Source organism: Heterodontus francisci, chromosome 10 (assembly GCF_036365525.1).
Source record: "Heterodontus francisci isolate sHetFra1 chromosome 10, sHetFra1.hap1, whole genome shotgun sequence".
NCBI lineage: Eukaryota > Metazoa > Chordata > Chondrichthyes > Heterodontiformes > Heterodontidae > Heterodontus > Heterodontus francisci.
The window spans coordinates 69,212,017-69,238,911 of NC_090380.1; the positions used below are offsets into that span (position 1 = coordinate 69,212,017).

Here is a 26,895-nt window from a genome sequence, read left to right on the forward strand (position 1 = left end):
TAGTTTGCAATGTGTATTAAATTGCTATTTAAAAAGGTAGGGAGGCCGATTGCCCTGCCGAGCCGGTTCTGGGGTAGAAGTGAAAAACGTGAGTTGTATTTGCTGTTTCCCTCCCTTCTCTGTGTGGATGGTGTTGAGAAGCAGACCACCCACAGTGTGAACAGGGAGAGTCTCTCACAGGCCGGCGCCATTGCACACACACACTGCTGCTGCTTTGTGCAACTGCAGATATTTGGGGAGGAGGAAAAAGAACAAGAGAAAAAAAAAACCTTGAAAAGACTTGAGTAAAGCTGGAAATCTGTAAATGTCTTTGCGCACAGAAGGTGAGACGTGACATTAGTGGAAGTTTTATTTAGCGAGGGTTGAAAAGGAAAAAAGTGAAAGCAGGAAAGTTCTTTTGAGTTGAGCAGACAAAGGAAGCTGGCGATTTGATTCAGTCGCGAAGGTATGTGGCTTAAAGACTGGAAATGCATCTGCCCCCTAATATCTCCCTGTTTCGTTTTCAAACTTTGTAAGGAACATATTTTGCAAGTTATCTTGAGCTAAGAAAAGTGCAGGACGCTTTATGTCTGTTAAAGTGCTTTGTGTTGCAGAGTGGGAATGAGAAATGTTCGAACTGCTGAAAGAACTCCATGGTTTGGGGATGGTTTAGATGGCAGTGATGGAAAGTAAAATGATGCACTGTCGCTTTTGTTTACGGCAGTCCGTGATTATTGGCAAAAAGACAATATTTATTGATTATTTTAAAGGAAGTGAAGGGGTTAGACACGATGAGAAGGAGGAAGGCCCACGAAGACCTGGGAAGGAGGGTGATTTGCATCACTGGATAAACTCTGCTTGGGTCACGAATGCAAAAGTGGAATGCAACATTTACTGTTAAATCAAATACCGCTTTAAAAATATCATCATGTTATTCTAGTAATTAATAAAAACATATGAATTCACCATTTAATTTTGTCAGTTTTCTCACGTAAATTTTTTTTTTAAAAATCGCAACTCATTATTTTTTCACTTTCTGCACAATTCCTTATCCCTTCTCATTCCCGTCGCCGACCTGGTCCCGCCGCTGTCAGTGTGGGGGAAAGGGATTGGTTGTGTTTGATTTTTGCTTTACGAGAAGCTGGGTTGAGGATTTATGCATCAGTGCCAGAATATATCTGAGCAATTGTGAGAGCCTATATGTAAAATGTGATTGCTTCTGTATATATTGCAAAAAAAACTTCCCTCCCTTTAGTCCTTGTGACGGTTATAAAGTATTAAAGTTGTTTGGTGTAATTACAACAACTTGCATTGATATAGCACCTTTAACATAGTAAAACAGCTCAAGGTGCTTTACAGGAGCATCAACAGACAAAAATTGACACCAAGCCAAAGGAGATGTAACGATGACAACAACAACTTGCATTTATATCGTGACTTTAAATGTCTCAAGGTGCTTCACAGAAACGTTATGAAGCAAAATTTGGCACCAAGCCACATAGGGTGATATTGGGGCAGATGGTGGGCGAAGTGGTGGGTTTTAAAGGGCAACTTAAAGGAGGAAAGAGGTGGAGAGGGTTAGGAAGGGAATATTCAGAGCTTTGGGCCTAAGCAACTGAAGGCACAGCCAGCAGTGGTGTTAAGGATGCTCAAGAAGGCAGAATTAGATGAGCATAAGTATCTGAGTTGTGAGGCTGTAGGAGGTTACAGTGAAAGAGAGGCCACAGCTGTGGAGGGATTTGAAAATAAGGATGAGAGTTTTAAAATTGAGGTGTTGCTTAACCTTGAGCCAATGTAGGTCAGCAAACACAGGGGTGTGGGTGACCAGGACTTGCTGTGAGTTAAGGACAGAAGCAACAGAATTTCGGATGATCTCAAGTTTACAGATGGTAGAGTGTGAGAGACCAACCAACCAGGAGTTTGTTGGAATCGTCAAGTCTAGAGGTAATAAAGGCATGATTGAGAGTTTCAGCGACAGATGAGCTGAAATGGGGGTGGAGTCAGGTGATGTTATGGAGGTGGAAATGAGGTTGTAGTGCACATATATGGTCCGAAGCTAATCTTGGGTGGTCAAATATGACACCAAGGTTGCCAACAGTCTGGCTTAGCTTTGGCCAATTGTCAGGGACAGGGGTGGAGTGGCTAGTGAATGGACTTTGTGCCAGGGACTGAAGACCAAGTCTTTGGTCTTCCCAATATTTTAGATTAGATTAGAGATACAGCACTGAAACAGGCCCTTCGGCCCACCGAGTCTGTGCCGAACATCAACCACCCATTTATACTAATCCTACACTAATCCCATATTCCTACCAAACATCCCCACCTGTCCCTATATTTCCCTACCACCTACCTATACTAGTGACAATTTTATAATGGCCAATTTACCTATCAACCTGCAAGTCTTTTGGCTTGTGGGAGGAAACCGGAGCACCCGGAGAAAACCCACGCAGACACAGGGAGAACTTGCAAACTCCACACAGGCAGTACCCGGAATCGAACCCGGGTCCCTGGAGCTGTGAGGCTGCGGTGCTAACCACTGTGCCACATAGGAGGAAATTTCTGCTCATCTGGTACTGGATGTCAGACAAGCAGTCTGATAGTTTAGCAACAGCGGTGGAGTTGAGAGAGGTGGTGGTGAGGTAGAGCTAGGTGTCATCAGCATACATGTGAAAATTAATGCTGTGTTTTTGGATGATGTCCTCAAGGGACAACATGTAGGTAAGATATAGGAGGGGGCCAAGGATAGGTCGTTGGGGACACTAGAGGTAATGATGTGAGAATGGAAAGAGAAGCCACTGCTGGTGATACTCTTGACTACGGATAAATAGATAAGATTGGCGAGTGCAGTCCCACCCTGCTGGCCGGTGGTGGAGATGCACTGAAAGAGGATGGTGTGCTTAACTGTGACAAAGGCTGCAGACAGATTGAGAAGGACGAGGGGGGTATAGTTTACCTTTGTCACAATCACAAAGGGTGTCATTTGTGAGAAAAGCTATTGGTTGGGTTTGTTGAGGTGAGGGGTGATGGCAGCAGATTTGAATGTGAGGGACAGAATCTGAAGAGAGAGAACTGTTAATAATATCAACTAATATGGGGACCGGGAAGGGAAGTTGGGTAGTCAGTGCCTGAGTGAGAATAGTGTCAAGGGAGCAGGAGGTAGGTCTCTCTGACATGACGAGCTTGGACATCAATCACAGATAAGGTCATGGATACCATTACTGATGCTAGTTTTTTAATTCCATATTTAATTAATTGAATTTAAATTCCCCAGCTCTGTCTCTGGATCATTCTGGGTTACTAGTCCAGTAAGATAACCACTATACCCCAGGATCCTAGAATAGTGAGCAGTTTTAGCCAACCCAATAATGCTCTTTGTAGTCCAGCCAGATCGGGTGGTGAATGGCTAAACCAGTTGTCCGCTATATCTGTTCAGGTCTGCGTCTCTATGTTTAAATCTTCAGGCTTCCGAGAGTGTCTCCACCTTGAGGCATCCCTGGCACAAATTCCATTCACTAGCTACCGACTCCACCCCTCTCCCTGACAGCTGGCCAAAGCTAAGCCAGACTGTTGGCAACCTTGGTGTCATATTTGACCACCCAAGATTAGCTTCGGACCATATATGCGCACTATCGCTAAGTCCTCATTTCCACCTCCAGGGAATGACCAGGGTGAGAGAGAGTAACAGTTTTAGTGGGGACTATGGCAATGAAGGTGGAGGTGAGGGTGCAGTTGAGCAAATCTGAAATGTTGTGGTGAATGGAGGGCTAAAGGTGAAAGTGCAGTTGTTAGTGAATTGGGGGATGTTTTTTCCCAGTGGTGGATACAGAAGTGGGTGTGGGTGAAGAGTGATACAAGGAAGTTATCAGAGATGACCATGACCTTATCTGTGAACAATAGGATGGGAGTAGCGAGTCTGCGAGGAATGGCAAGGTCAAAGGGGATGACCCTGAATATGGGTTGGGGAGTTTACATGGAGGGAGAGACGAAGAGAGGATAGGAAGGCAGTCAACTAAGAGGAGAGAGAGGATGATTAATTCAGATTGAAGCTGAAATCATTGAGATGAGAAGTCACTCGGTGCAGAGACTGAGGGAGGAAAGCAGTGGATATCTCCGTGAGAAAATATTTTTATGGTACTTGGGTGGGCGGAAGAGAACAAAGATTTTAACTGAGAGGTGAGAGGGGTGGATCAAGGGAAATTATGGGAGGCATCTTATGCTCTTGGAAAAATTTCAGGCGCTGAACCATTTCCAGGTCCCAACCCTGTACGGGTCAGAGGTACAGTGACAATTGATTGCCTCCAAGAAGATTCCATTAACAGGCTGCCTCCACATTCACCATCCAATTTAGGGCACCCGAGGTGGGAGGCCCAATCAGAAGGCCCGCAGCATTGGATGGATGGCAGGCCCATTGGGAGGGGATGCCTCAAGGTGGAGGCACTCAGAAGCCTGCTAAATATTTAAACATAAGGAAGTCCCACAGCCATTAGAGCCGTCAGTGTGGTGGGGCAACCCTTCCATGGGAATGTCACGGTCCAGGCTGTGGCTGTTGGATTCATAGGGCTTAATAGGTGCGATGAGCGACCTCTGGCTTGCTGTCTCCCAATTGCTGCTGGTCTCCCAATTGCTGCTGGCCTCCCAACTCAGCAGGGGGCTGGTCCGATGCTGTGAAAATCTTGGCAATGTCTGCAGCTTGGCCTTGAGTGGCTCCTTAACTGTCCCTAATTGGCTACCTGCTGCTGCAGAGGCGGGGAGCCGCTGTTACTTAGAGCTTGCCTCTGGCACAGGTGCACAGAGGTGAGAATGCATCAGGAAGCTGACCCGACATGCAATTTGCTCCCGTCCCCACCTCCAATGCAGCCTCCAGGGTGCTGGGAATTTTCCGCCCTATATGTCGACTGCATGAAATAGTAATTCACTCTTATTTTTAATTTAGGCAGACACTGTAGCCTCAGTATATCTATTTTTTCTGTTCTGCGCAATTAATTATCTTTTTCTATTTCTGGTTCAGCATTCAAGCATGCCATCGCTCCCTGTTCCACAGCTTCACAATGAACTGTAACACCAGTGTCAATAAAAGTGTGGGAAACAACACTTCACAGGATGATGGTGGAGTCATAATTGCAGAATCAGTTGCCATCATTGTCATAGCTGTGTTGATCTGTCTGGGAAACCTGGTGATTGTCGTAACTCTTTACAAGAAATCTTACCTCTTGACACCGAGCAACAAGTTTGTCTTCAGTTTGACATTTTCCAATTTTCTGTTGTCTGTTCTGGTGCTCCCTTTTGTTATTGCAAGCTCCATCAAACGAGAATGGATCTTTGGGGTGGTTTGGTGCAACTTCACAGCACTGCTGTACATGCTTATCAGCTCAGCCAGTATGATGACCCTTGGAGTCATTGCAATAGATCGGTAAGACCTGTTTCATTAAATATTTATATCTTTTGCAATAGAGCAACAAAAGAAATTAGATTTGGTAGAAGTGATAAAATATTTTCATATTTAGAGCACTTGAATCAAAAGTTTGTTATAAATGAGTAATATACTCATTTTTTTCACGGAAGACCACATTTTTGAAATTTCTGTTACATTGCCCCTATCTAAATGGGGATGGCCAAATTTAACAGGTATGGAAAAGAAAATTGCAACTTTTGAAATTGGTAATTGGGTTATCACTTAATTCAAAAGTATCAATGTCAAGGGGATTGAATAGAATAAGCTGTTGCTACAAAAAAAAATTGCAAAATACCAGTGACAGTTTAGGCTAACTACATGATGGCAGCAGTCACTTATTTACTAGAAATAACAAGAAGTGAAAAAAGAGGAGGCACTCAAATGAGAGAAAATAATTTGCATTCAAAGGTTTGTTAATCTTTGGAACTCTCTACCCAGAAGGCTGTGAATGCTTGGTTGTTGGGTACATTCAACACAAGAAGTAGATTAGATTTTTGAAAGCTAACTGATTTTAAGGGATAAAGGGGATGGTGTGGGAAGGTGGAGTTGAGGTAGAAGATCAGCCATGATCTTATTATATGAGCAGGCTTGAAGGGCCAAATGGCCTACACCTGCTCCTGTTACTTGTGTTCCTTATGCTCTTATGTTTGTTTAGCACCTTCAATGTAGAACAACATCTTGAGATGCTTCAGAGGTTTAAGGAAAAATGGACAGAGAGCCAAAGAAAAGTTTGTCAGAAAGTTTGGTTAAAGAGATGGGTTTTAAGGAGGATCTTAAAAGAGGAGGTGGAAAGGGGTTAGGAAGGAAATTCCAGAGTATGGGGCTTAGACAGCTGAAAGCATGGCTGACAGTGGTGTGGAATAGTGGATGCACAGTAAGTTGTCAGAGGAATGAAAGGTTTTGACTGGAGAGCAGGGATTGTAGTGCTGGAGGAGGTTATGGAGATGGGAAGCGATGAAACTCTGGGTTTTAAACACAAGGATGTGAATCTTAAATTTGAGGCATTGGGGACCTGGAAGTTAGTGTAGATGAGCAAGGATGGTTGATGGGTGAATGCTGTCCATATCCTATCCTTCAGCAAGTCACAAAGTTCTGGGTGAGCTGAAATTTAGAGGGTGGAAAATGGCAGACCAACCAGGGAACATTCCAGTAATTGCCTGGAGTAGTAAAAGCTTGAATAAGGGTTTCAGCTGCAGATGGGCTGAGCAGAGGTGGAAGAAGGTAATTATTACAATGGAAATGATAGGGTCGGAAACTCAACCAGGAGGTCACAGGATGCCAAATTCTGAACTGTCTGCTTCAGCCTAAGATTGGTAGGAGATGGAGTCAATGGCGAAGCCAGGGAATTTGTTCCAGGGGCCAAAGATGACTCAGTCTTCCCAGTGTTTAGCTGGAGGAAGTTATAGCTCGTTCATGACTGGGTATTGTACAAGCAATCTCATAGCACAGAAGCTGAGAGAGGTGGCGGAGAATTAGAGTTGGATGTCATTAGTGTTACATGTAAAAGCATGTTTCTATGTGTCCCCTAGTGTGGGTATGTATAAAAGGTAGATGGGGGTGGGGGGGGGGAGTGGTCTTTCCTAGTCCCCTTGGCTTCCTGCAACTTGTTTGATCACCTCTGAGTTGGATAGGAATTTTCAGGTGTTTCCCCCCCCCCCCCCCCCAATAAATTCATACTTAATGGCCTTGAGTATAAAAATTCATAATTTTTTAAAAAAGGTCATAAAATGGAAATCAGTTAATCCTTTTAATGTTTCCCATTAGGAATGAATACTAGTCTAAAAGTCATTATAGCAGCTGGTCTAAGCCAGCTTGGTTGAAATAGTGAGTAGCTGATCCATACAGATCATTTCTGTTCAGTCCAGTTCAGTCACTGGTCTGTGCTCCATTCACTGATTTCAACTGGGAGAGTGATAGTGGTGCTACAAATGGGGAAAAATCAATTGGGTTTACTGGTCCTGATATTTTCCAGTTCCCTCCACTGGAAATGCAGGTGCGTAAACATTGCATAAGGCCAAGATTGTGCTGAGCATTGATGCTGGCATTCACCGTTTAGGCCTGCGCATGAAAAATGGCCACTGGGATCTAGGTACTGGAGCATGGGTGCCTGGCACCTATGAAATTCTATGCTAGTAAGCAGTGAATGTCCTCGGGAGTAGGGAGGTGAGAAAATTATTGGAGGAAGAGGGGGGAAAAAGAGTGCAAATGTCATGGAGCTGGTTAAAAACAAATTCCTCTGAATTTGTTTTCCTCATTGTGACCTTACTGTGATATTTCTCAACTGGTACAGAATGGCATAAAATTGGTTTAAATTTCAAATTGTGGTTGCTTTGCTAAAAGAAAGAAAGAGGATGAATTACCCCTGATATGGTTGGTGTGTCTCTGAGCAGGAGGAAAGAAGACCAAATGCTTAAAAAAAAAAGTGAGCAGGAGCTGAATTAACCTCAGTTGGCGATTATAGTTAGAAAGTTGGTATCTTCAGTGGTACCAACAGTCGACCAGGAGATGAAAATCAAATCACTTTTTAAAAAATTCTAGAGAGCAAAATAAAGCTTGGGATGTATAGAAGGGGTTAATGTAGAAGCTGAAATATCATGAACAAGCACTCATTTTTAAAAATAATTTAAAATCTAGTTTAACTAGTAAGGAATCATAATGCTGACATTTAACAACACTTCACAAATATAGAATTTTTTTTTGAGGGCCAGATTGGTTGTTCAGCAATAGTTATTATTCTGATCGCCATTAAAAACCCATTTACACCTCATTGAACAAGGCTTATCTTATGGGGTTTCTAACACTGATGTGAGAGCAAAGAAAGGGAAACACTCCCCAGATTCGATGATTTTGCTGATTGCAGGCTGTTGGGGTCCACAGCGCAGCCTATGGCAGAGAAGTGAAAGACAGATCGCAACTTCAGGATTTCCGCTTTTAATCCGTGCTTGCACTAAATCCTGAAGTTGCGGTCAGATTCAGAGGGGTAATGATGACAAACGCTGACAGTTTGCCGTCAATAGTCCTGGACCTTCCAGGCCATGGTCTCTCCTCTCTATTTTCAAAATTTTATTTAAACAGAACTGCCTGGTTATTTTGTAAACGTTTCACTACCAGAACCGTGTTTATTGAAGAGCGTAAACCTGATAAAATTAAATATTTGGACTATATTGAAATTGTGATTATTGAGTTTCAATTATTATCCCATTAACTTTTTAGCTTGAATATGTTTTGTTTTGTAATTTTGTTAGATTTAGTGCATGAATTAGCACAATTTTTGCAAATATCAAAGGTGGTAGTTTTGAGATTTGCACTGTTGAGTGTGACTGAGAATTTTTTGTCCCATGATTATCTTTGATTTCTACAGGTACTACGCTGTCGTTTATCCAATGGTATATCCTATGAAAATCACTGGGAATCGTGTTGTTGTTGTGATTGCATACGTGTGGCTGCACTCACTGATTGGATGCCTTCCTCCTCTCTTTGGTTGGTCTACTTTTGAGTTTGACCAATTCAAGTGGATCTGCATAGCTGCATGGTACAAAGAACGAGGTTACACTGCCTTTTGGCAGATTTGGTGTGCACTGTTGCCATTTTTAGCCATGGTCATTTGCTACGGCTTTATTTTTCGTGTGGCCAGGCTGAAAGCCCGGAAAATCCACTGTGGAACTATAATAGTTGTGCAAGAAGAATCCAATAAGGATGGAAGAAAAAATTCCAACTCCTCTACCTCTTCATCAGGGAGCAGAAGGAACACCATCAATAACATTGTTTATTCAGCCAATCAATGCAAAGCCTTGACAACTATCTTGATTGTGATTGGTGCTTTTGTTGTCACATGGGGCCCTTACATGATAGTGATTAGCACCGAAGCACTTCATGGGAAAGACACAGTGTCTCCAAGAGTGGAGACACTGGTAATATGGCTATCCTTTACCAGTGCAATTTGTCATCCAATTATCTATGGACTGTGGAATAAAACGGTACGCAGAGAGCTGCTGGGGATGTGCTTTGGTGACAGATACTACAGGGATTCATTTATTCAACGTCAGAGGACTTCCAGGTTATTCAGCATCTCCAATCGCATCACAGGTAACGTAGGAGAAGGGAGTGGGTAAAGCTTTTGCTGTGATAACGGCATCATGAAAAAATGTGTTTATTGCCTTTTGCTTTTTCACGTTTGGCGCGTTAAATGTATTTTGTTTGGCACTGATATTGAGGAATAACTAGGGCTATCAGATATTTGAAGAGTGTAAAATGTTGTCTCTTGTAAATAAGATGTTTTCATAGGAGTCTACAAGAGTCTGTTTTGTCAGTTTCACGTGGATTTTCTTGCAGCTGAAATTGACCAGTCACTTGTTTACCTTAACCTAGATATCATGAGCATTAGTAAATAGGTTCTTGAAATTTAAATTGAATTATGTAGTCCTTCTTAGTGTTACAGTAAATAGAAGCTGTCTGTTCCCAGTATATCAGGTCCCTCTGAAGTTATTAAAAAGCAGAGTATAATAAATAACATTCCTAAAATGTGATTATTTGGGAGAAATCCTGCTGCAGTATGTTGTCATCCAGACTTGCAGCTGAGAGGAATGTTGATGCCTCTCGGAAGGGGACTGGTGAGAGGGAATGAGAGAGGGTAACAATTTGCTTATATTCTGAGGTGATGTGAGTAGACATTGCTGTAATTTTTTTTAGTGAAGGGTAAATGTCTTGTCGCAGGCTGGTGGTACTGTGATGCTTTTACAATGACATGACAAAATACATTTGCAGAAAGGTTCAGGGGCATATTTTAGCCACACCAGTTGATAAAATTTTAATTCCAAATTTATAAAATACATTGCCTTCTGAATATGAATCCGCTTGTTAACCCTTTCTGGAGTTGTAGCAGCCTTTTCTGTACTAAAAAACACATTCATCTGTAAGAAACTGTGAATGGAATAATCTGCTGGCTTGCTATTCATATTCATATTAACAATCTTCCTTTAGCAAAATGAGCCCAGTGGCTCTCCAGTCCCACCTGTTGGAAATTCCTCAGGGATTGGTCTGTAACCAGTGGGTGTTTTCCATCAGCTCGACATCATGTGGATATATTGTGTTTACCTACTTTGGTGACATATGTACTGCTGTAAACAGCATGAATCAGGCAGTGCTGCATTGCATGTGAGAGTGTCAATGCCCAGCCCCAACATGTCAACTGATGCATGTTTTTCTTTTGCCCTCTACTCTAATCCACTCTGCACGGGGTGGGGTAGGAATGACAGAGACAGAATCAGAATGCCTGACTTGGATCGGGGCTGTATCTCTGATTGAAGTAAGAGCAGCATTGTGAGACCAAATGATTCACCTGGTGTCTAAGTAGCATGGGCTTATGGGGCAGGATTTTCAGGACCAGCCAGGGGCCAAAACAGAGGCGGGTGAGTGCTGGAAATAGTGCCGACGGCCAGTGTGCCAGTTTCTTGTCCCCACCACGACGGCTGTTGGCGAGTTCAGGACAGAGGAGTGCCGGCCCTGGAAACCCACCCGATTCATGAATAAGCCCAATTAAAGTTATCAACAAGCTCATCGAGAGCTTACAGAGGGCTAGTTTGGGATTTTTGTGAGGGTGTACAGGTTGCATGCTGGGTCAGGGGCAGACCAGCTGCATGGAGGTGGCAACACAGGGAGCCAGACATGGCTGCCCCATGAGATTAGGTGGGCACATAAAAGGGAGCACGTCTGAGAGGGGCATTCATCCATTGGCACACAGGTGTCATCGAGTATGCACAGGTTGCAGGGAGAATGTTCAGTATGTGTTCGGGCAATGCAGGGGGTCATCACCCTTCTGGCATTATTTATGTAAATTTGACAATAGATAAAAACACAACCAACCAATAGCCTCAACCCATTGATGGAATGGGGTCAACTGAATAGGAGGAAAGGTGAACAGATGTTTGGCTGGAGTCAGCACTGGCCCAAACCAACCTCTGGAACCTCTTCATGAATCAGGTTAGAGTCATTAAGGCTTTTGTAATTTCAGCGTGAATAAAAACTATTTAATGTAAAAGTCCAGGAAAAGGTGAGTTCTACCAAAGATCAAAGCAAAGCTAGGGATTATACCTTTGCGGATGCTTAATTTCAGGTATTGTCTTCGACTAGGGCCATACAGAGTACAAGGCACAGCCAGAAGACCTAAGTTGTGCTTTACATTCTGCCCAGCTACAAGGTAACTCTAGGCATTTATAGAAACAAACAAAAAGAACACCTTTTTGTATTGTGGAAGAAACAACCCAAGATGCTTCAGAGTTGTGAGCAAAAAGTTGAACCGAGTCAAGGGGCGACCAAAAGCTTGTTTGAAGAGATGGGTTTTGAGGAAGGTCTTAAAGGAAGTAGGTAGAGAGATAGATGAATTTTAAAAGAGGAAATTCTAGAGCTTACAGCATAGAAAGCTGAGCGCATGATTGCCCATGTTGGAATGAAAGAAGGATGGTGTGGGGGGGGGGGGGGGGGGCAGGCGGGCGGTAGTGGTGGCAGCCAGAGTTTGAGAAATGGACAGTTTGGAGAAGGGGCTGCAGTGCTAGAGGAGGTTACAGACATGGGGAGTGATGATGACGCCATGAGGAGATATAAATAACAATGATGAGAATTTAAATTTGAGGTTTTTTGGGGTTATGGGGGATGGGGCAGGTACGAATATAGATCAGTGAGGACAAAGTGAGGCTTGGTGCAGGAGAGGATGTGGGCAACATCCAGAATTTTGGAAGTGCTGAAGTTTATGGACAATGCAGGATAAGAAACTGGCCAGTAGAACATTGAAATAGTCGAGTCTGAAGGTGATAAAGGCATGGATGAGGGTTTCAGCAGCAGATGGACTGAGGCTTGAATGGAGGGGGAAATGCTACCGAATTGGAAATAGGCTCTCATTGCAATGGAGAGGATATAGTGTCACAAACTTAGCTTGGGGTAGAAATCCTTTGCTTCGGAGACAAGCATATTGTGGTGGGGGCTGAAGATGATTACTTGTGCTCCAGAACTAGCCCCTAGCTAAGATGTTCCAGTACAGCTGCAACACTGGCATCGACCTGACAATGTGGAAAATTGCTCAGGTATGTCCTGTCCACAAAAAGCTGGACAGATCCAATCCAGCCAATTACCACCCCATTAGTCTACTCCTGATCATCAACAAAGTGAGAGCACTGTCAACGACACCTTCCATCAAGTGGCACTTAACAGAGCAATAACCTGCTCACCGATGCTCCGTTTGTTTCTGTCAGGACCTCTCAGCTCCAGACCTCATTACAGCGTTGGTCCAAACATGGACCAAAGAGCCGAATTCAAGAGGTGAGAGTGACTGCCCTTGACATCAAGGCAACATTTAACCGTATGTGGCATCAAGGAGCTGTAGTAAAATTGAAGTCAATGGAATCGGGGGGAAGAAAACTCCACTGGTTGGAATCATACATAGTTTAACAACTGCATTGCTTGTTTGTAAATCATAATCAATCATAAAATCATAGAAAGTTTACAGCACAAAAAGAGGCCACTTGGCCCATCGCATCTGCGCCGGCCGAGAAACGAGTCACCCAGCCTAATCCCACCTTCCAGCATTTGGTCCTTAGCCCTGCAGGTTATGGCATTTGAGGTGCATATCCAGACCTCTATTAAATGAATTAAGTGTTACTGCTCTACTACCCTTTCAGGCAGTGAGTTCCAGACCTCCGCTATCCTCTGGGTGAAAGAATTTTCCCTCATCTCCCCTCTAATCTTTCTACCAATCACTTTAAATTTATGCCCCATTGTCACTGACCTATCTGGTAAGGTAAATAGGCCCTTCACATCCACTCTATCCAGGCGCCTCAAAAATGTATACATTTCAATCAAATCTCCCCTCCGCCTTCTCTGTTCCAAGGGGAACAACCCCAGCCTATCCAAACTTTCCTTATAGCTGCATTTTTCCAGTCACAGAAACATCAGTCAAACCATTATTCAGGATTATGACAGTGCTAAGAAATATAAATCATTTCAATAGTTTTTACTTTTACAATAAATATTATATATTTAAGGATATTGACTTTGTGGAGGTGGAGTGATGCCTATCTTCTATAGCTTGGTAAGATGCAGTTGCTATGGTGCGTTGCTAAGGTCTTAGTCTCTGGCCTTGCAAAGCTGTTATGCAAGTGCTAAAGTCACTTACATGCTTTACAAAGAATTTCTGTACAAATATTTGTAGGAATGAATATAATTGGGTTTGACTGAATGCATAGACCAAATGTTTTATTGTAAAATCCCTTTTATGCAGTTGTGTGGAAGAAATAAATTTAACATTACATTCTATTTATGCTTTGGACAGATTTGGGATTGTCTCCTCATCTCACAGCCATGATGGCTGGTGGACAATCATTGGGGCATAGCAGTAGTACCGGGGACACAGGATTCAGCTTCTCTCAGGACTCAGGTAATTGCTCTTGCTATTTACAGCTGGCACTACTCTGGACAACATATAAATCTACTTTCTTTTTAAAATTCTCATCTTTGTTTTCAGATCTCTCCATGGTCTCACTCCTCCTATCTCTGTAATCTACTGCAGCTCCCCCAATCCTCCGAGATATCTGCACTCCTCTAAATCTGACCTCTTGAATATCCCTGATTTTAATTGCTGCACCATTGGCAGTCGTGTCTTCAGCTGCCTGGGGGCTAAGCTCTGGAATTCCCTCCCTAACCCTCTCTACCTTTCTTTCCTCCTTTAAGAAGCTCCTTATAACCTATCTGACCAAACTTTTGGTCATCTGCCCTAATATTTCCTTTTATGACAGTGTCAAATTTTTGCTTAGTAATACTTTTGTGAAGTGCCTAGGGATGTTTTATTATGTTAAAGGTGCTATATAAATGTGCACTGTATTAAAATTTGTCAAATTGCCAACGCCATTTGTAAATGTAACAATGCAAAAATTATATACTTTTTCATTTGAGTCCTCTGACATGAAATGGTAGCTGGAATTTTTTTGTACTTTTTGATATAGCTATATGATCTACAATAGAGCTCAAGTCACCTGCATGCATAGTCTGGAAGGCTTCACAGAAAATGCTCCAGGGCCACGCAGTGTCAGAACTGACAATGCTGATAATTTGTATCATGAGCCAGCAAAGGATTGCTGAGCTACTGAAGAGTGCAGTGTCTTGAACTTGACATATTTTGAATGCAGTTTTCTTAGTATAAGTTTTATCCTTTTATTTTTATCCAGTTCCCACCTCATTTCTTCTTGAGGGAGAGAGAAAGAAGGTGGACTGTTCCTGGACATTTTCCAGTATCCGCTTAGGCTTTTCACGAGAAATCATGGGGTACCTCAGTCTCATTTGATTTTATCTATTACTCTCCTTTCCCTTTATTTTCCTTTTCCCTTCCATGGCTTTTCGACACAGAGTTACTACAGACTTGGTGCAGAATGAGACCAAACTTGCATTCTCCCCTTTAATGGCACTAAGCGTTAGTGTTTTGTGGCATTTCTTATAAAAATGGGCTAGCAATATTGTGCTTTCACTTCTTGGCCCAAACCAATGCAGTGTCACCTCAGCACCTAAAGGGCTCTCATTATAAAACAGCCCACGATTTGTGGCTCAAATATGAGCCATAAGGTTGTGGGTCTAGGCCTCCTCCAGGATAACAGTATTTGATCTAGGCTGGCACAAGGGAGTGCTGCATTTTCGGATGTACAGTTCCTGTCTACCTGTTGAAATAATTCAGGTGGAGAGTCTTATCATGCAATAAGAAGCCCAAGTCAACCAGTGAAGTAAATACTTATTCTTCTCAATACTGTTTGTGGAATATTTCTAAGGGAGCTAAGATTTATTGAACAAATTGTTAATCTATTCTAGGACTTGATTCATGGAAAACCTTGCTCTGGTATTGTGTTGTCACGAAATGCTGCTGTTCATACTTATATAAAACATATTTTAGGCACTGATGTTATGCTGTTGGAAGATTTCAATTCAGATGGAACTCATTATTCACACAACTATTGTTCAAATCGAAGGCGGAGTTCTGTGACAATTGATGAACTCCCAGAACCACAAGGTATTTATAAAGGTGGTTTCCACTTTTGTATATAGTTTTGCTGAATTAATTGAATTTTTGTAGTTTTTATTTAATAAAATTACCAGAACAGCACCTAAGGCATTTTCCTTTATGTATGTTTCTTGTTTTCCTTTAGATTTTTTTCTATGCATACATTATGCAGCAAGTAGAATTTGTATTGCATTTCCATGGCAATAGTTTGTGATATGTAATATAATTAGTATAGCACTATATTTTGCAAACTAAAAAATGCATATTATAAACCAGGATAACTGGTTTATTTCCATTAAAAATTGATACTTTTGTGTACCTGGATCTTGCACTTTTTTTTGTGTAATAGTGCATGTGGAATAATTAGTGTATATTATTTGTATCAATGATGCTTTATTCTGGTCCATACCCTTTGGCTTTTCAGACCACTGATTATCTCTATCTCTATTTGAACTGGACTACTTTAACCTACATTAATCTCTATCTATTCCACTCCTTCCACTTTTATTACTTTAAGATTGCAAGAAAGACTCCTGTAAAAAGAATGCTAAAGTGAATGTGGCCAATGTTACTTTATTGGTTGACCTTACCCAGCTTGGAGACTATAAAGGACTGTGCAGCTGTGTTGTCTGCCTCTCAATGTTATGTCCTTCACTGCACTTGTACCACAATGGCTGAGGCTGCTACCTCTCCGTTATTTTTGTGGGAAAAATTCTGCATTTGTGATTGTGGTTAGGAACTGGATTTAACTTGGTTAACAGTTTTGAGTGCTTTTAAAGGCTGTTCTTCTAGGAACATGACTTTACTTAAGGGAAAACTCATTTCTGCTCTCAGGGGCTGCCAAACACTACCTCCATCTCCCAATGCTACGCTATGTTTGTTATTGTTCCCATCCCATCATCACATTTTTTCAGCAGTTGCCTTGCAGTACTTTTGGCCTGTAATGCGCTCTTGCCCCAAGTCTGTATCCAAACCCAATAACTCCCAAAGTGCTTTACAACCTGAGCCTTTTTTAGGGGCGGCACAGTGGCTAGCACCGCAGCCTCACAGCTCCAGCGACCTGGGTTCAATTCTGGGTACTGCCTGTGTGGAGTTTGCAAGTTCTCCCTGTGTCTGCGTGGGTTTCCTCCGGGTGGTCTGGTTTCCTCCCACATGCCAAAGACTTGCAGGTTGATAGGTAAATTGGCCATTAGCAATTGCCCCTAGTATAGGTAGGTGGTAGGGAAATATAGGGACAGGTGGGGATGTGGTAGGAATATGAATTAGTGTAGGATTAGTATAAATGGGTGGTTGATGGTCGGCACAGACTCGGTGGGCTGAAGGGCCTGTTTCAGTGCTGTATCTCTAAACTAAACTAAACCAATTAAGTACTTTTGAACTGTTGTAATGTAGGTAAAGATCATATTGCTGCCATATTTCATCATGCTACACCCAGACCTTGGAAATCCCTCCCAATGCTGTCGAACTCCAGCATCCAACATGCACCCTAAGGATCATTACTTATCCTGCCATTCCTGTTAGATGAGGACCCACTTGGTTCTGGTTATGATGTAGCATAGGGTTTGAATGGCCTGTTGAACCACATTGTCATATTTCCCATGTGAATACTGGATAAATATGTGAAGTATTGGGAAAGTTGGCACCCACTGCATTTTCCTTTGATTGGGAACATGGCTGGTGTGCACAGAAACCCATATCCTGGTATGTTCCTGGGTATTTAATAGTAATCTTATGAGTAATTTGATTTCAGCTTTTGTGTGAAAACCAAATCATTCCTTTTAGAACTTTTTATTTGGTCAACTGTGTCTGACATGGGTTTTACACATCATCAAATTAGTGAGAAATACACACAGCTTATGCTTGCCTGCGATGGAGTTATAAACTCATTTGTAAAGTACACATCACACTCACCTCTGTCCAGGGCTCAGGCTTAGGGACCTTTATGGATGCAAAAGCACTGTGGAATTTAACCAATTGAAATCGTCTAACCTGCCAGCACAGAGTACTAGTAAAATTCCCCAGCTTACCCAGTGATAATTACTGTACATATTAGTCATTGGTTGTAGGGCTAGCTATAAGTTGAGTGGGAACAATTCCATTTCCTAGTGGTAGATGTACTTCTCTGGATTTCATGACTCACCCTGTTGGCTGATCAATTAATAACAGTGATCTGGTGTACTATGAGCTTGCCTGCCTCATGTATGGTGTTGAGACAGATTTGAGCATCCTCATACAAGAAACACAAAGTTAGCATGCAGGTACAGCAAGCAATTAGGAAGGCAAATGGCACGTTGCCCTTTATTGCAAGGGGGTTGGAATACAAGAGTAAGGAAGTCTTGCTACAATTGTATAGGGCTTTGGTGAAGCCATACCTGGAGTGCTGGGTGCAGTTTTGGTCTCCATATCTGAAGGATATATTTCCATTGGAGGCAATGCACAGAATGTTCACTAGATCAATACCTGGGATGAGAGTGTGAGTAGAATGGGTGGTGATCTCATTGAAACATACAAGAGTAGGAGGAGGCTTGACAACTGAGATGCAGTTTTCCCTGGCTGGAGAGTCTAGAATATGAGGGCATAGTCTCAGGATAAAGGGTTGATCATTTTAAGACTGAGCTGAAGAGGAATTTGCTCACTGAGATAGTGATTCTTTGGCATTCTCTACCCCATTGGGCTGTAGATGCTCAGTTGGTGAGTATATTCAAGGCTGAGATAGATGGATTGATTTTTGGACACTAGGGAAATCAAGGGATATGGGGATTGAGTGGAGGTGAGGTCAAAGCTATTATTGAATGGTAGAGCAAACTTGAGGGGCCATACGACCATATTCCTGCACCTATTTCTTATAATCTTGCAAGACAAACAGTGGGTACCAGAGCATGTAACACAATTAGGAATAGAATGTGCATTACCACTAACCTGATCGCAGTATGGACATATACCCCAATCAATGCTGATTCTAACAGTTGGCGATACAGAGCTTCAGCAGTACCTTCTTGCTTGTCTGCATCCTCCTCATGATAGACACCAAATGTAATACATGTATGTTATCATACTTGCTGTCAGCTAATGTCTTCCATCAGCTACATGACTGTCATCACTTGTACCAGAGCAATGTACACCTTTATACTGTAACTGCATTGGCACATTACTGTCATTGAGGGGTGGTGTAAAACTGTAAAGACAAAGAAACATTTGTCCCTTCTCAGCACAGACCTGGAAGATGGGTGTCTCTGCTGCAGTTAGCATTCACCAGGACTAGCATGAATAATTACATCAACTGTTTAAATTTAGAGAACTGAAAAGCTTTTATATTCCACTTGGGAAGACTTCTCCATATCACAGTGGCCCATTGTTCAAGTTGATGGGCAGACCACAATAAATTCTTGGCTAAGTCTAAAGAACAAAAGGAGCAGATCAATTCTCAGTCCACAGCATGTTGGAACAATATTGTTGGAAGGAATTCATGCCAGTAGGAAGGGAAGAGAAAATTAGCAAGTAAAAAAAATTATATTGGGGTAGAAATACTTTTAATCAGATCTTGTTCCTTTGCAGAAGAAGTTGATCAATCTTCAGTCCTGCAAATCAAAGCAGATGTTCACAAAACTCTGGATAATTTTGCTGCCAGTTTGGCCAAAGCTATTGAGACGGATGCCAAAATGAGCCTTTTTGGGGAGAGTGGTTTACCTGGAGATTTGTTTATTATTAAAACTGTACCTGGAGGTACCAACAAAGGAAACAAAATCTCTGCAGGTCAGAGATTGAGGCTGGAGAGTATTGATGAAGGAATTGTTAATGATGGCACAGAGGAAGATAGTGCTTGAGACTATTAAAACACTTGCAATATAAAAAGAACGCGACATTAACACATTTATTTCACCAAGTGTTAGATGTCTGTTACTGTGCTTTCATTTGTTGTACAATTGTTCAAATATTGATATATAAAATGATGGGTGAGCAATTTAGTCAATAGAAATAATGAAAAGTGGGAGAAGCCAAACAAATGAGTTTACAGCTTTGACATTACACATCCAAAATTAGTTATTTCCAATAATTCAATTTAACCTACAGAATTAAAATCTTCAGAAGAAGAGGAAAAATGTTGGGATTGTACTAATTCTAGAAAGTAAAAAATGTTAAACGTTGTTCCTTACTTTCTAGCAGTGGCAGGTGGTGCTCAATAACAATGTCTGTGCCTGCACTATTGGTGCTGAGAATAGGCACATAGTTGTTACTCTGCTGCTATAATCAGTAGGTCCTTCCACAAAAGTTAATCAGCTAATAGAAAACTGGATGATTCTTACCCCTCTGAGCCTTGCTCCAAGTGTGTTCCAAACAAAAATTATGGGGGGTGGGGGTTTGTGAAGGAATAAAGAACGAATGCAAAGAAAATGCCTATTTGTAACTTCTTAAAATGGACAAGAACAGCATCTGATAACTTTCAGCTACACAGTGAAGAATTGACAGATTGCAAAAGAGCCAGTTCTGGTTCAGGAAACCTGTTGTTATACAGGTTTCTAAACCCTTGAGCTGGAAATGTCATTTTCCTTTAGAAACAGTTTTTTTTTAAAATGATAATGTTTTTGGATGCCCATGGAAATGAGAGACCAATAGGAATGGAACATAAGCCAAAATAATATATAGCTGAGCATTAGAGTTATACTATTAAAATTATAGTAAATGTGCCCTTGTACTTTTTTGCAAATGCTCACAGTCAAGTGTTTACTTGTTTCCAAGCTATATACTATTGAGCTTTTTTCATGTTTTAGATAAGTAAATGTTATAGGTTATGTACTTCAAACTAAAATATATTTTAGATTTTAGTTAAAACAAGTGGCAGACTTTTTGTCATCACCATATTTTGTATTAAAATAAACCTGAAAAAGTGACATTGATGTCTAGCCTTTTATTTTCACATCGGGTTGACATTTACCATCCGACTAGTCATCTCCTGCAGTGTTTATACATGTATCATGGGCAAATGTAGTCCTTACATGAAATGAGGTCAGAGGGAAGGGAATTGGATCAAGACTGAGGGAGGACTGCCATGAGGGAGGCCCAAGGAGGAAGCAGAGGAGATGGATTAGAGGCCCACTCTGTGGGGGGGCGGGGTGTAGTGGGAGAAGGTACAGTAGAGTAAGATACAAGAGTCGATGTGTGAGTTGGGGGAAAAGAATGTAAGATGCTGGAGGATGTCAGAGTGGGTGGAACCCAGATATGTATAAAGATGGTTTTAATATGTGTATATCATGACAAACAGTAGAGCATAGTCAGACAAAAACTGACACAGCCAAAGGAGACATTTACAGCTTCAACTATAACTCCGTTACTACCTCCATCTCGTTGAAGGCAATATAAAATCTCTAATTCAGTATCAGTTCCAAATTGCCACAGCATCATTCAGGATGGGAGCAGCTTTCCAGTGGTCAGTTAGATAACATCTGTGGAATGGAAAATTTGAGACTTTAAGGATGGAATTACAATGCATTTAAACAAACTAGAAATAATCAACATGGATTTCAAAAGGGATTATTGTGCTTAATTCTTTGAGGTAAGATATGGTAGACAGGGGAAATGCATTGGACGTAGTGTAAATGAACTTTAGGAACGCTTTTGACAATGTACCATGTGGGAAATTATTAACGACTATTTTATGGGGGTATGGAATTAGGGGAACATAGAAAACTGAATTAAAAAATTAAATGAGGGAAAACAGCAGGAGTTCAGGAAAGATTTTGTAGAATGGTTAGAAGTTAGTAGCAGTGTCCCATAGATTACAGTTCAGAAGCTAATTATGTATATTAATGATTTGGAGAAAGACCCAGAGCAAGTAGCGTCAATTTTGCTAATGATACTAAAACAAAAGTTAGTTAATTCTTTAGAAAGCCGAAGAAACTGATGAGAAAATTGGCTAAAATGTGACATGGCATTGAATGTCCGCAAGTATGAGGTGATATTTTGGTAAACAGTAGTAATCGTACTCAATGAAATTTGGCTAAATGCTGTCAAAGGGATTTCAGGATACAGGCTCATCAGACATTAAAGACAGCTAATTGAATTCTAGATTTTATCTTGAGGTATACAATATGAAAACCTAAATGTATTAGCTTATGCAAAACCTTAAAACCTCAGAATACAGTTTGCAGTGATGGACTCTACATTGTGGGAAGGGCAGATTAAGGCTTTACAATGGGTGCAACATAGATTCACTAGCATACTTTCTGGCATGTGGAAATACAAAGAAAAACTTGAATATGTTCTTTTCTCGTTTAAAAAAAAAATGCAGATTACAGCGTGTATGATAGAAGTTTTTAAAAGCAGGGAAGGATGGGGCAGGGTAGTTGGAAGTAGACTGTTTCTATTAGTTGAGTTTAGAATGAGAGGGCATAAATACAAATTACTGTGGCAGAGTGGGGGCAGCTCTGAAGAAATTCCTGGCCGATGCCAACATTCAAGATTGGATAGGTGGATGAAGGAAAATGGGATAAAGGAATATGGTAATATTTGTGTGTGGAGGGTAAATGCCAACATGAACTGGTTGAGCCAAATGCATGCTATAATTTGTATATGTATTTTTGCCTTTGTCACCTGTACAACTGTTACAGAAAAGTAATGTCAATAATTCATCTCCCATCTGGCCTAAGCATCATCTTTCCAGCCCATACAAAATCTTAAAACGTCAGTTAGAGTACTGTTTGCAGTACTTGACTTCACATTACAGGAAGGACAGTGAGGCTTTACGAAGGGTGCAAATTCACTAGGCTGCTGTCTGGCATGAGGAAATGATAAGAAAAACTTGATTTTTTTGTTATAACAATGCAGATTACCAGGTGATATGGAAGTTTTTAAGAAACTGGCATGGAAGAAAATAATCACTTGGCTGTGCTACTTTATTACCATTACTCCTCTCCAGTTGAGAATTTCAGTTAATAAAGTTAGATCGAGGATTTTGCCAGTGATATTCATGTCAATAACTAGCAATGTTAGTGCAATAATGAACTTTTGAGATGTAGTTTGGAACTTTTAGCCAATGGGCTGAAGTTCCAACATATGACAACAGCTGATCTTAGATCATGAGGAAAAAAATGCATTTGTAACCTTAGTAAGCTCTCCAGCCTTACATATTGCATTGGTTTCATGAATCTGTTCTTAGTAATAAAACATTTTTTTAAACAATCAAAAGTTTTAATGAAGTTTTCCCCTCAGAGTACATGCATAACAGCAGGCATAGAAAGGTTTCATCTTTACCCTCCTTTTCTAGTGTTTATTAAATCTCTACGCTCATAACACTGATCCAAGCACATACATTTGCACACTAGAGAATATATTGCACTTGAAACTTCCACGCATCTCATCCACGAAACATAATAATTAAAAGCAACTTATTCTTTCCCACCTTCCTCACCCTAATTCATGCACACATTTTGCACCAAGAAATTTTCATATTAAAGTTTTTCCAGAAAAAGGAACTAAAATAACACTAAGGCTTTGTAGGGAAAATATACTGAATTTTTTGTTATACAAATTTCTTGATGCTTTTTGTTCTTGAAGCCAGACAAATAATTATTCTTCATCTTCATTCTCTTGACCAGAGCCTTCGGATCGGTCACCTTCCAATCGATCTGTGCAACAGAAGGTGCTAATATTAACAATGTACTGTTTAAAACTACTAGGTCAGAATTTATTAAGATTTAAAATATGCATATCTCAATCAATGCACAAAAAAAAATGTTTACAGAACTAACATTGATCTATTTAATTAAAATGTGGAAAGGGCTTCCATTCAATCATTTTATTCCTTATGAAGCTACTCCAATGATGTAGCTTTATTTAAGTTGCCTAGACTGTTGTAAAGTTTTCAACTTTGGGCACTTCTAAATGACATGAAAGCCAGTTGAGTAAGTCATAAATTGAATAAATTAATGGAGCGTGAACATGCTTTGTTGACACCATAACTTGTACTGTAACAGTGGCTCCAGGTAGAAGAAAAGTGCCAGGTCAGCACATGGGGAAAAGTAACTAATTAAATTTCCTGAGTTTGAAATTAATCAAATTAGGGACTGCTGTGTTGAAAATTTCCCATAAGACTTTCTTTTCCCAGGAACTGAGAAACTTAATACCCAATGCTATTCACCATTCCTTGACTTAAAAAGAGATGGGACAAGCAATATCTATCAATTACATTTTTAACTGTTAGCAAATGTACTAGAACAGCTCTATTCCCCTTGTGGTGCATCAAAAATATTCAGAGCCACAATTTCAAGATAAATTTAGCTCTGTTCTGTGGCTCTGAAAATGTGAACTGTAACAAAAAAAGTAAAAAATAACTGAAGGATGAAATCAAGTGGGCTGATGTCCCCAGTATTCTGCCCCACAGACTGCTTCAAGGTCCCATTCTCCACTTACTGTAATGTGACTTTATCTGCACAATATCTGGTATGCATGACTGAAAATGGTAGGAGGCCTTTTATGTTGTCCAAGTTTTCAGATAATGGAAGAAAGTACATCAAAACATGCAACTTGGGCTATAAACTATAAATTTGAATTATTGGAAGTAAAAATTTAGCGGCAAAGTCAATAAAGCATATTTTACTTTATTGCAGCACACCTACCTTAGATACGAAAAGATAAGATACTAACTCTCATCACCAAGCCAATACCAGTCTCCATAGTACAAACTTAATCTAACCATGAATCTCTACGAATCATCATCTACAATGGCTGTAATACCATGACACAGGCAGACAGGAAGAGCTGGCAGATAGCAGCTCTTTCCTTGAGCAAGAAGCCGTCAATTAACTTTTATCCCCAGAGAAATCATGAGATCTCCCCAGTATCGGAAAGAGTAAATTAATGTCAAAACATCCGTTTGGGAATGACAATCAATAATTGATAGATGTGATGGTACCCAGCTGCTTTGTGTAGAAGAAAGCCAACTCCAATAGCACAGCCAATAAGGATGGTAGAATCATAGAATGGTTTCAGCACAGAAGGCCTGTCTCTCTGTCAGCTCTCTGCAAGAGCATCTCACCTAGTCCCACGCCCCTGCCTTTTCCCCATAATGCTGCAATTTATTTTCTCCAGATAATTCTCCATTCTCTTTTGAAGGCATTGGAAGCATAATTCATATTATGGATTCTGCTAAAGCTGTTTTATGAAGTTTTAGGGCACATAATTGGATGGCCCCAGACTGCATTACTACTGCAATATGTTACTGTGTAATGCCTTCTGAGGCATAGAACCCAGATATAATGTAGGCAGAGACTGCCTCCACCACACTCTCAGGCAGTGCATTCCAGATCCTAGTGGCTCGCTGCGTAAAAATGTTTTTCTTCATGTCGCCATTGCTTCTTTTGCCAATCACCTTAAATCAGTGTCCTCTAGTTCTGGATCCTTCTGCCAATGGGAGCAGTTTCTCCCTATATACTCTGTTCAGACCCATGATTTTGAACACCTCTATCAAATCTCTTAATATTCTGTGAATACAACTATATACCTAAATGGTTCAACATCCTGTCTAAGGCCTGCAGTCAATGAGTAAACAATCAGAACAGTAGGGAATTGCTTATAGTCATCCACTATAGCAAATGGTAACCTGACACCTATGTCATTCCCAGTCATACTAGGAATGGATTGTCTTCCAAATCAGAAGTATAAAAATTAAAGTGGCTAACCATGTGCATCCAGATAGATATCAAGAATATGGAGCTCATCATAGCTCCCCTGGAAATTAACAGTAATGCAAAGGGTGAGATCAAATCATCTCAGTTTATCTTGTGTTAAGAAAAGATAAAGAAAATTCAAATCATATTCCACAGCTTAATTAACTTTGTATCCTCATGTAATTGCACTAATTTTGGAAGCCAAATATGCAGATATATTAATAGCAACAATTACATTTCCTTTGAAGAACTTGTGATTCAATCTCTCAGCTTCAAACTTCAATAACAGCTTATTCATTTCCTGTAACTATGGTTTTTAAATGATCTTTTCTTCACTAACTTCCAAAATTCATGTATCTTTAGGTGGTAAGGCGGGATAGATCCCCCCAAAGATTCCTCTAAAGTGTCAAAAATGTTCTTTGATCACCTAGCAGAAGACATGCTTCAGTGTTAGGCTCCTTGTCTTTTCCAGATAGAACCAGTCAAATTAGTCAAACTTGCCAGATAGGGAATAATCAAGTGCAAGTATTGACTGAACCAAGGATTCACATTTGGGTCTCCAGCAAAACTTGCTTTGAAGGCCTGCAATCCACTGAACATGTGTTTCATTGTGGCTTCATTGGAAGCATAATTCATATTATGGATTCTGCTAAAATTGTTTTATGAAGTTTTAGGGCACATGATTAGATGACCCCAGACTACACTACTATTGCAAAGTGTGACTTTGTAATGCCTTCTGAGGCATGAAATCCAGGTATAATTTAGGTAGAGGCTGCTGATACCAAAATCAAACTACTACTGAGTTGATTTCACTTGTATATGGACCAATTTAGGAGCTAAGGCAAAATAAAAGCAAAATACTGCAGATGCTGGAAATCTGAAATAAAAACAAGAAATGCTGGAACCACTCAGCAGGTGTGGCAGCATCTGTGAAAAGAGAAGCAGAGTTAACGTTTCGGGGAACTTCCGATGAAGAGTCACTGACCCGAAACGTTAACTCTGCTTCTCTTTTCACAGATGCTGCCAGACCTGCTGAGTGATTCCAGCATTTCTTGTTTTTATATTATATAAGAGCTAAGGCTGCATTTTTGAACTGTATTTTGGAGTTGTTCTGATTCCAAAAGTGCAATATAAACAGGCTGTGAAATATGTCTTACCTGTTCTAATGTGATTGAGTGAAGCTAACATTCTTAGCATGAATGATGCTGGAACTGTGATCGTGTTTCTAGTCTCCTCCAACATCAGTTCATTGCGACTTATCACCTGCCATACAAAGGAAAAATCACTGTTATTGCCTTTTTGTGATGCAATTCTCCAAACACTGGTGAGGTTTTTTTGTATAAACTAGTCCACAATATCATCAATACAAAGCAGCTTGCAACCATAAATTCTTAGATGACACAAGTGCAGCTTTTCTTAGAAGGTTACATTTAAAAAAAGTTACAGCTTCAGTTGAATTATGTGACAAGACCCAATGTCAAGTTTAAAGATGACAATGGAAAGCAATGTAGCAAAACTAATGAAGCCCCATTTTCTTCCTGGAGAGATTTGCAAAACTTGCTGGAATTACGGCGAAGTCTTGTTGATATTAAAGTTCAGGGGAAAAAAAAACCTTGCTGGAGTGAGACTTCAAATCTATTACTCTTTCGTCTTTGCTTCCCTGTCCCATTGATTAGGCTACTGTGCACAACTATTCTGTTTAAAACTTAACTGGACTTGCTAGCTATAAATTCTGTGGTAATCTCTCCACATGTTACTATCAAGCGCGG

The 26,895-nt window shown here is 40.7% G+C and overlaps 2 protein-coding genes across 6 annotated transcripts in view; one reads left to right on the forward strand and one right to left on the reverse strand.

Moving 5' to 3' along the window:
* The first annotated feature begins 410 nt into the window (after nucleotides 1-410).
* gpr161b (G protein-coupled receptor 161b) lies at nucleotides 411-19,992 on the forward strand. The gene is made up of 6 exons (XM_068040693.1): nucleotides 411-445; nucleotides 4,988-5,389; nucleotides 8,793-9,517; nucleotides 13,752-13,856; nucleotides 15,357-15,473; nucleotides 19,020-19,992. The coding sequence occupies exons 2-6, from the start codon at nucleotides 5,028-5,030 to the stop codon at nucleotides 19,286-19,288; spliced, it is 1,578 nt and encodes a 525-aa protein (XP_067896794.1). The 5' UTR covers nucleotides 411-445; nucleotides 4,988-5,027; the 3' UTR covers nucleotides 19,289-19,992.
* The window catches only part of dcaf6 (ddb1 and cul4 associated factor 6), a 193,423-nt gene continuing 185,422 nt past the window's right edge, over nucleotides 18,895-26,895 (reverse strand). For 4 of the 5 annotated variants that reach the window (XM_068040692.1, XM_068040691.1, XM_068040690.1 and 1 more), the window contains 2 exons: nucleotides 26,284-26,389; nucleotides 20,914-23,086 (listed from right to left, as the gene is read on the reverse strand). In XM_068040692.1, the coding sequence (XP_067896793.1) occupies nucleotides 23,028-23,086; nucleotides 26,284-26,389 (165 nt within the window). In that variant the 3' untranslated portion in view covers nucleotides 20,914-23,027. The other variant, XM_068040689.1, reaches the window with a different exon arrangement.

Excerpts from the sequence above, each read along its gene's own strand:
- gpr161b (XM_068040693.1), top strand. The coding sequence starts at position 5,028 with ATGAACTGTAACACCAGTGTCAATAAAAGTGTGGGAAACAACACTTCA. Across the intron at positions 9,518-13,751 it reads CATCTCCAATCGCATCACAG|ATTTGGGATTGTCTCCTCAT; the intron begins GTAACGTAGGAG and ends TGCTTTGGACAG. Across the intron at positions 15,474-19,019 it reads TGAACTCCCAGAACCACAAG|AAGAAGTTGATCAATCTTCA; the intron begins GTATTTATAAAG and ends GTTCCTTTGCAG.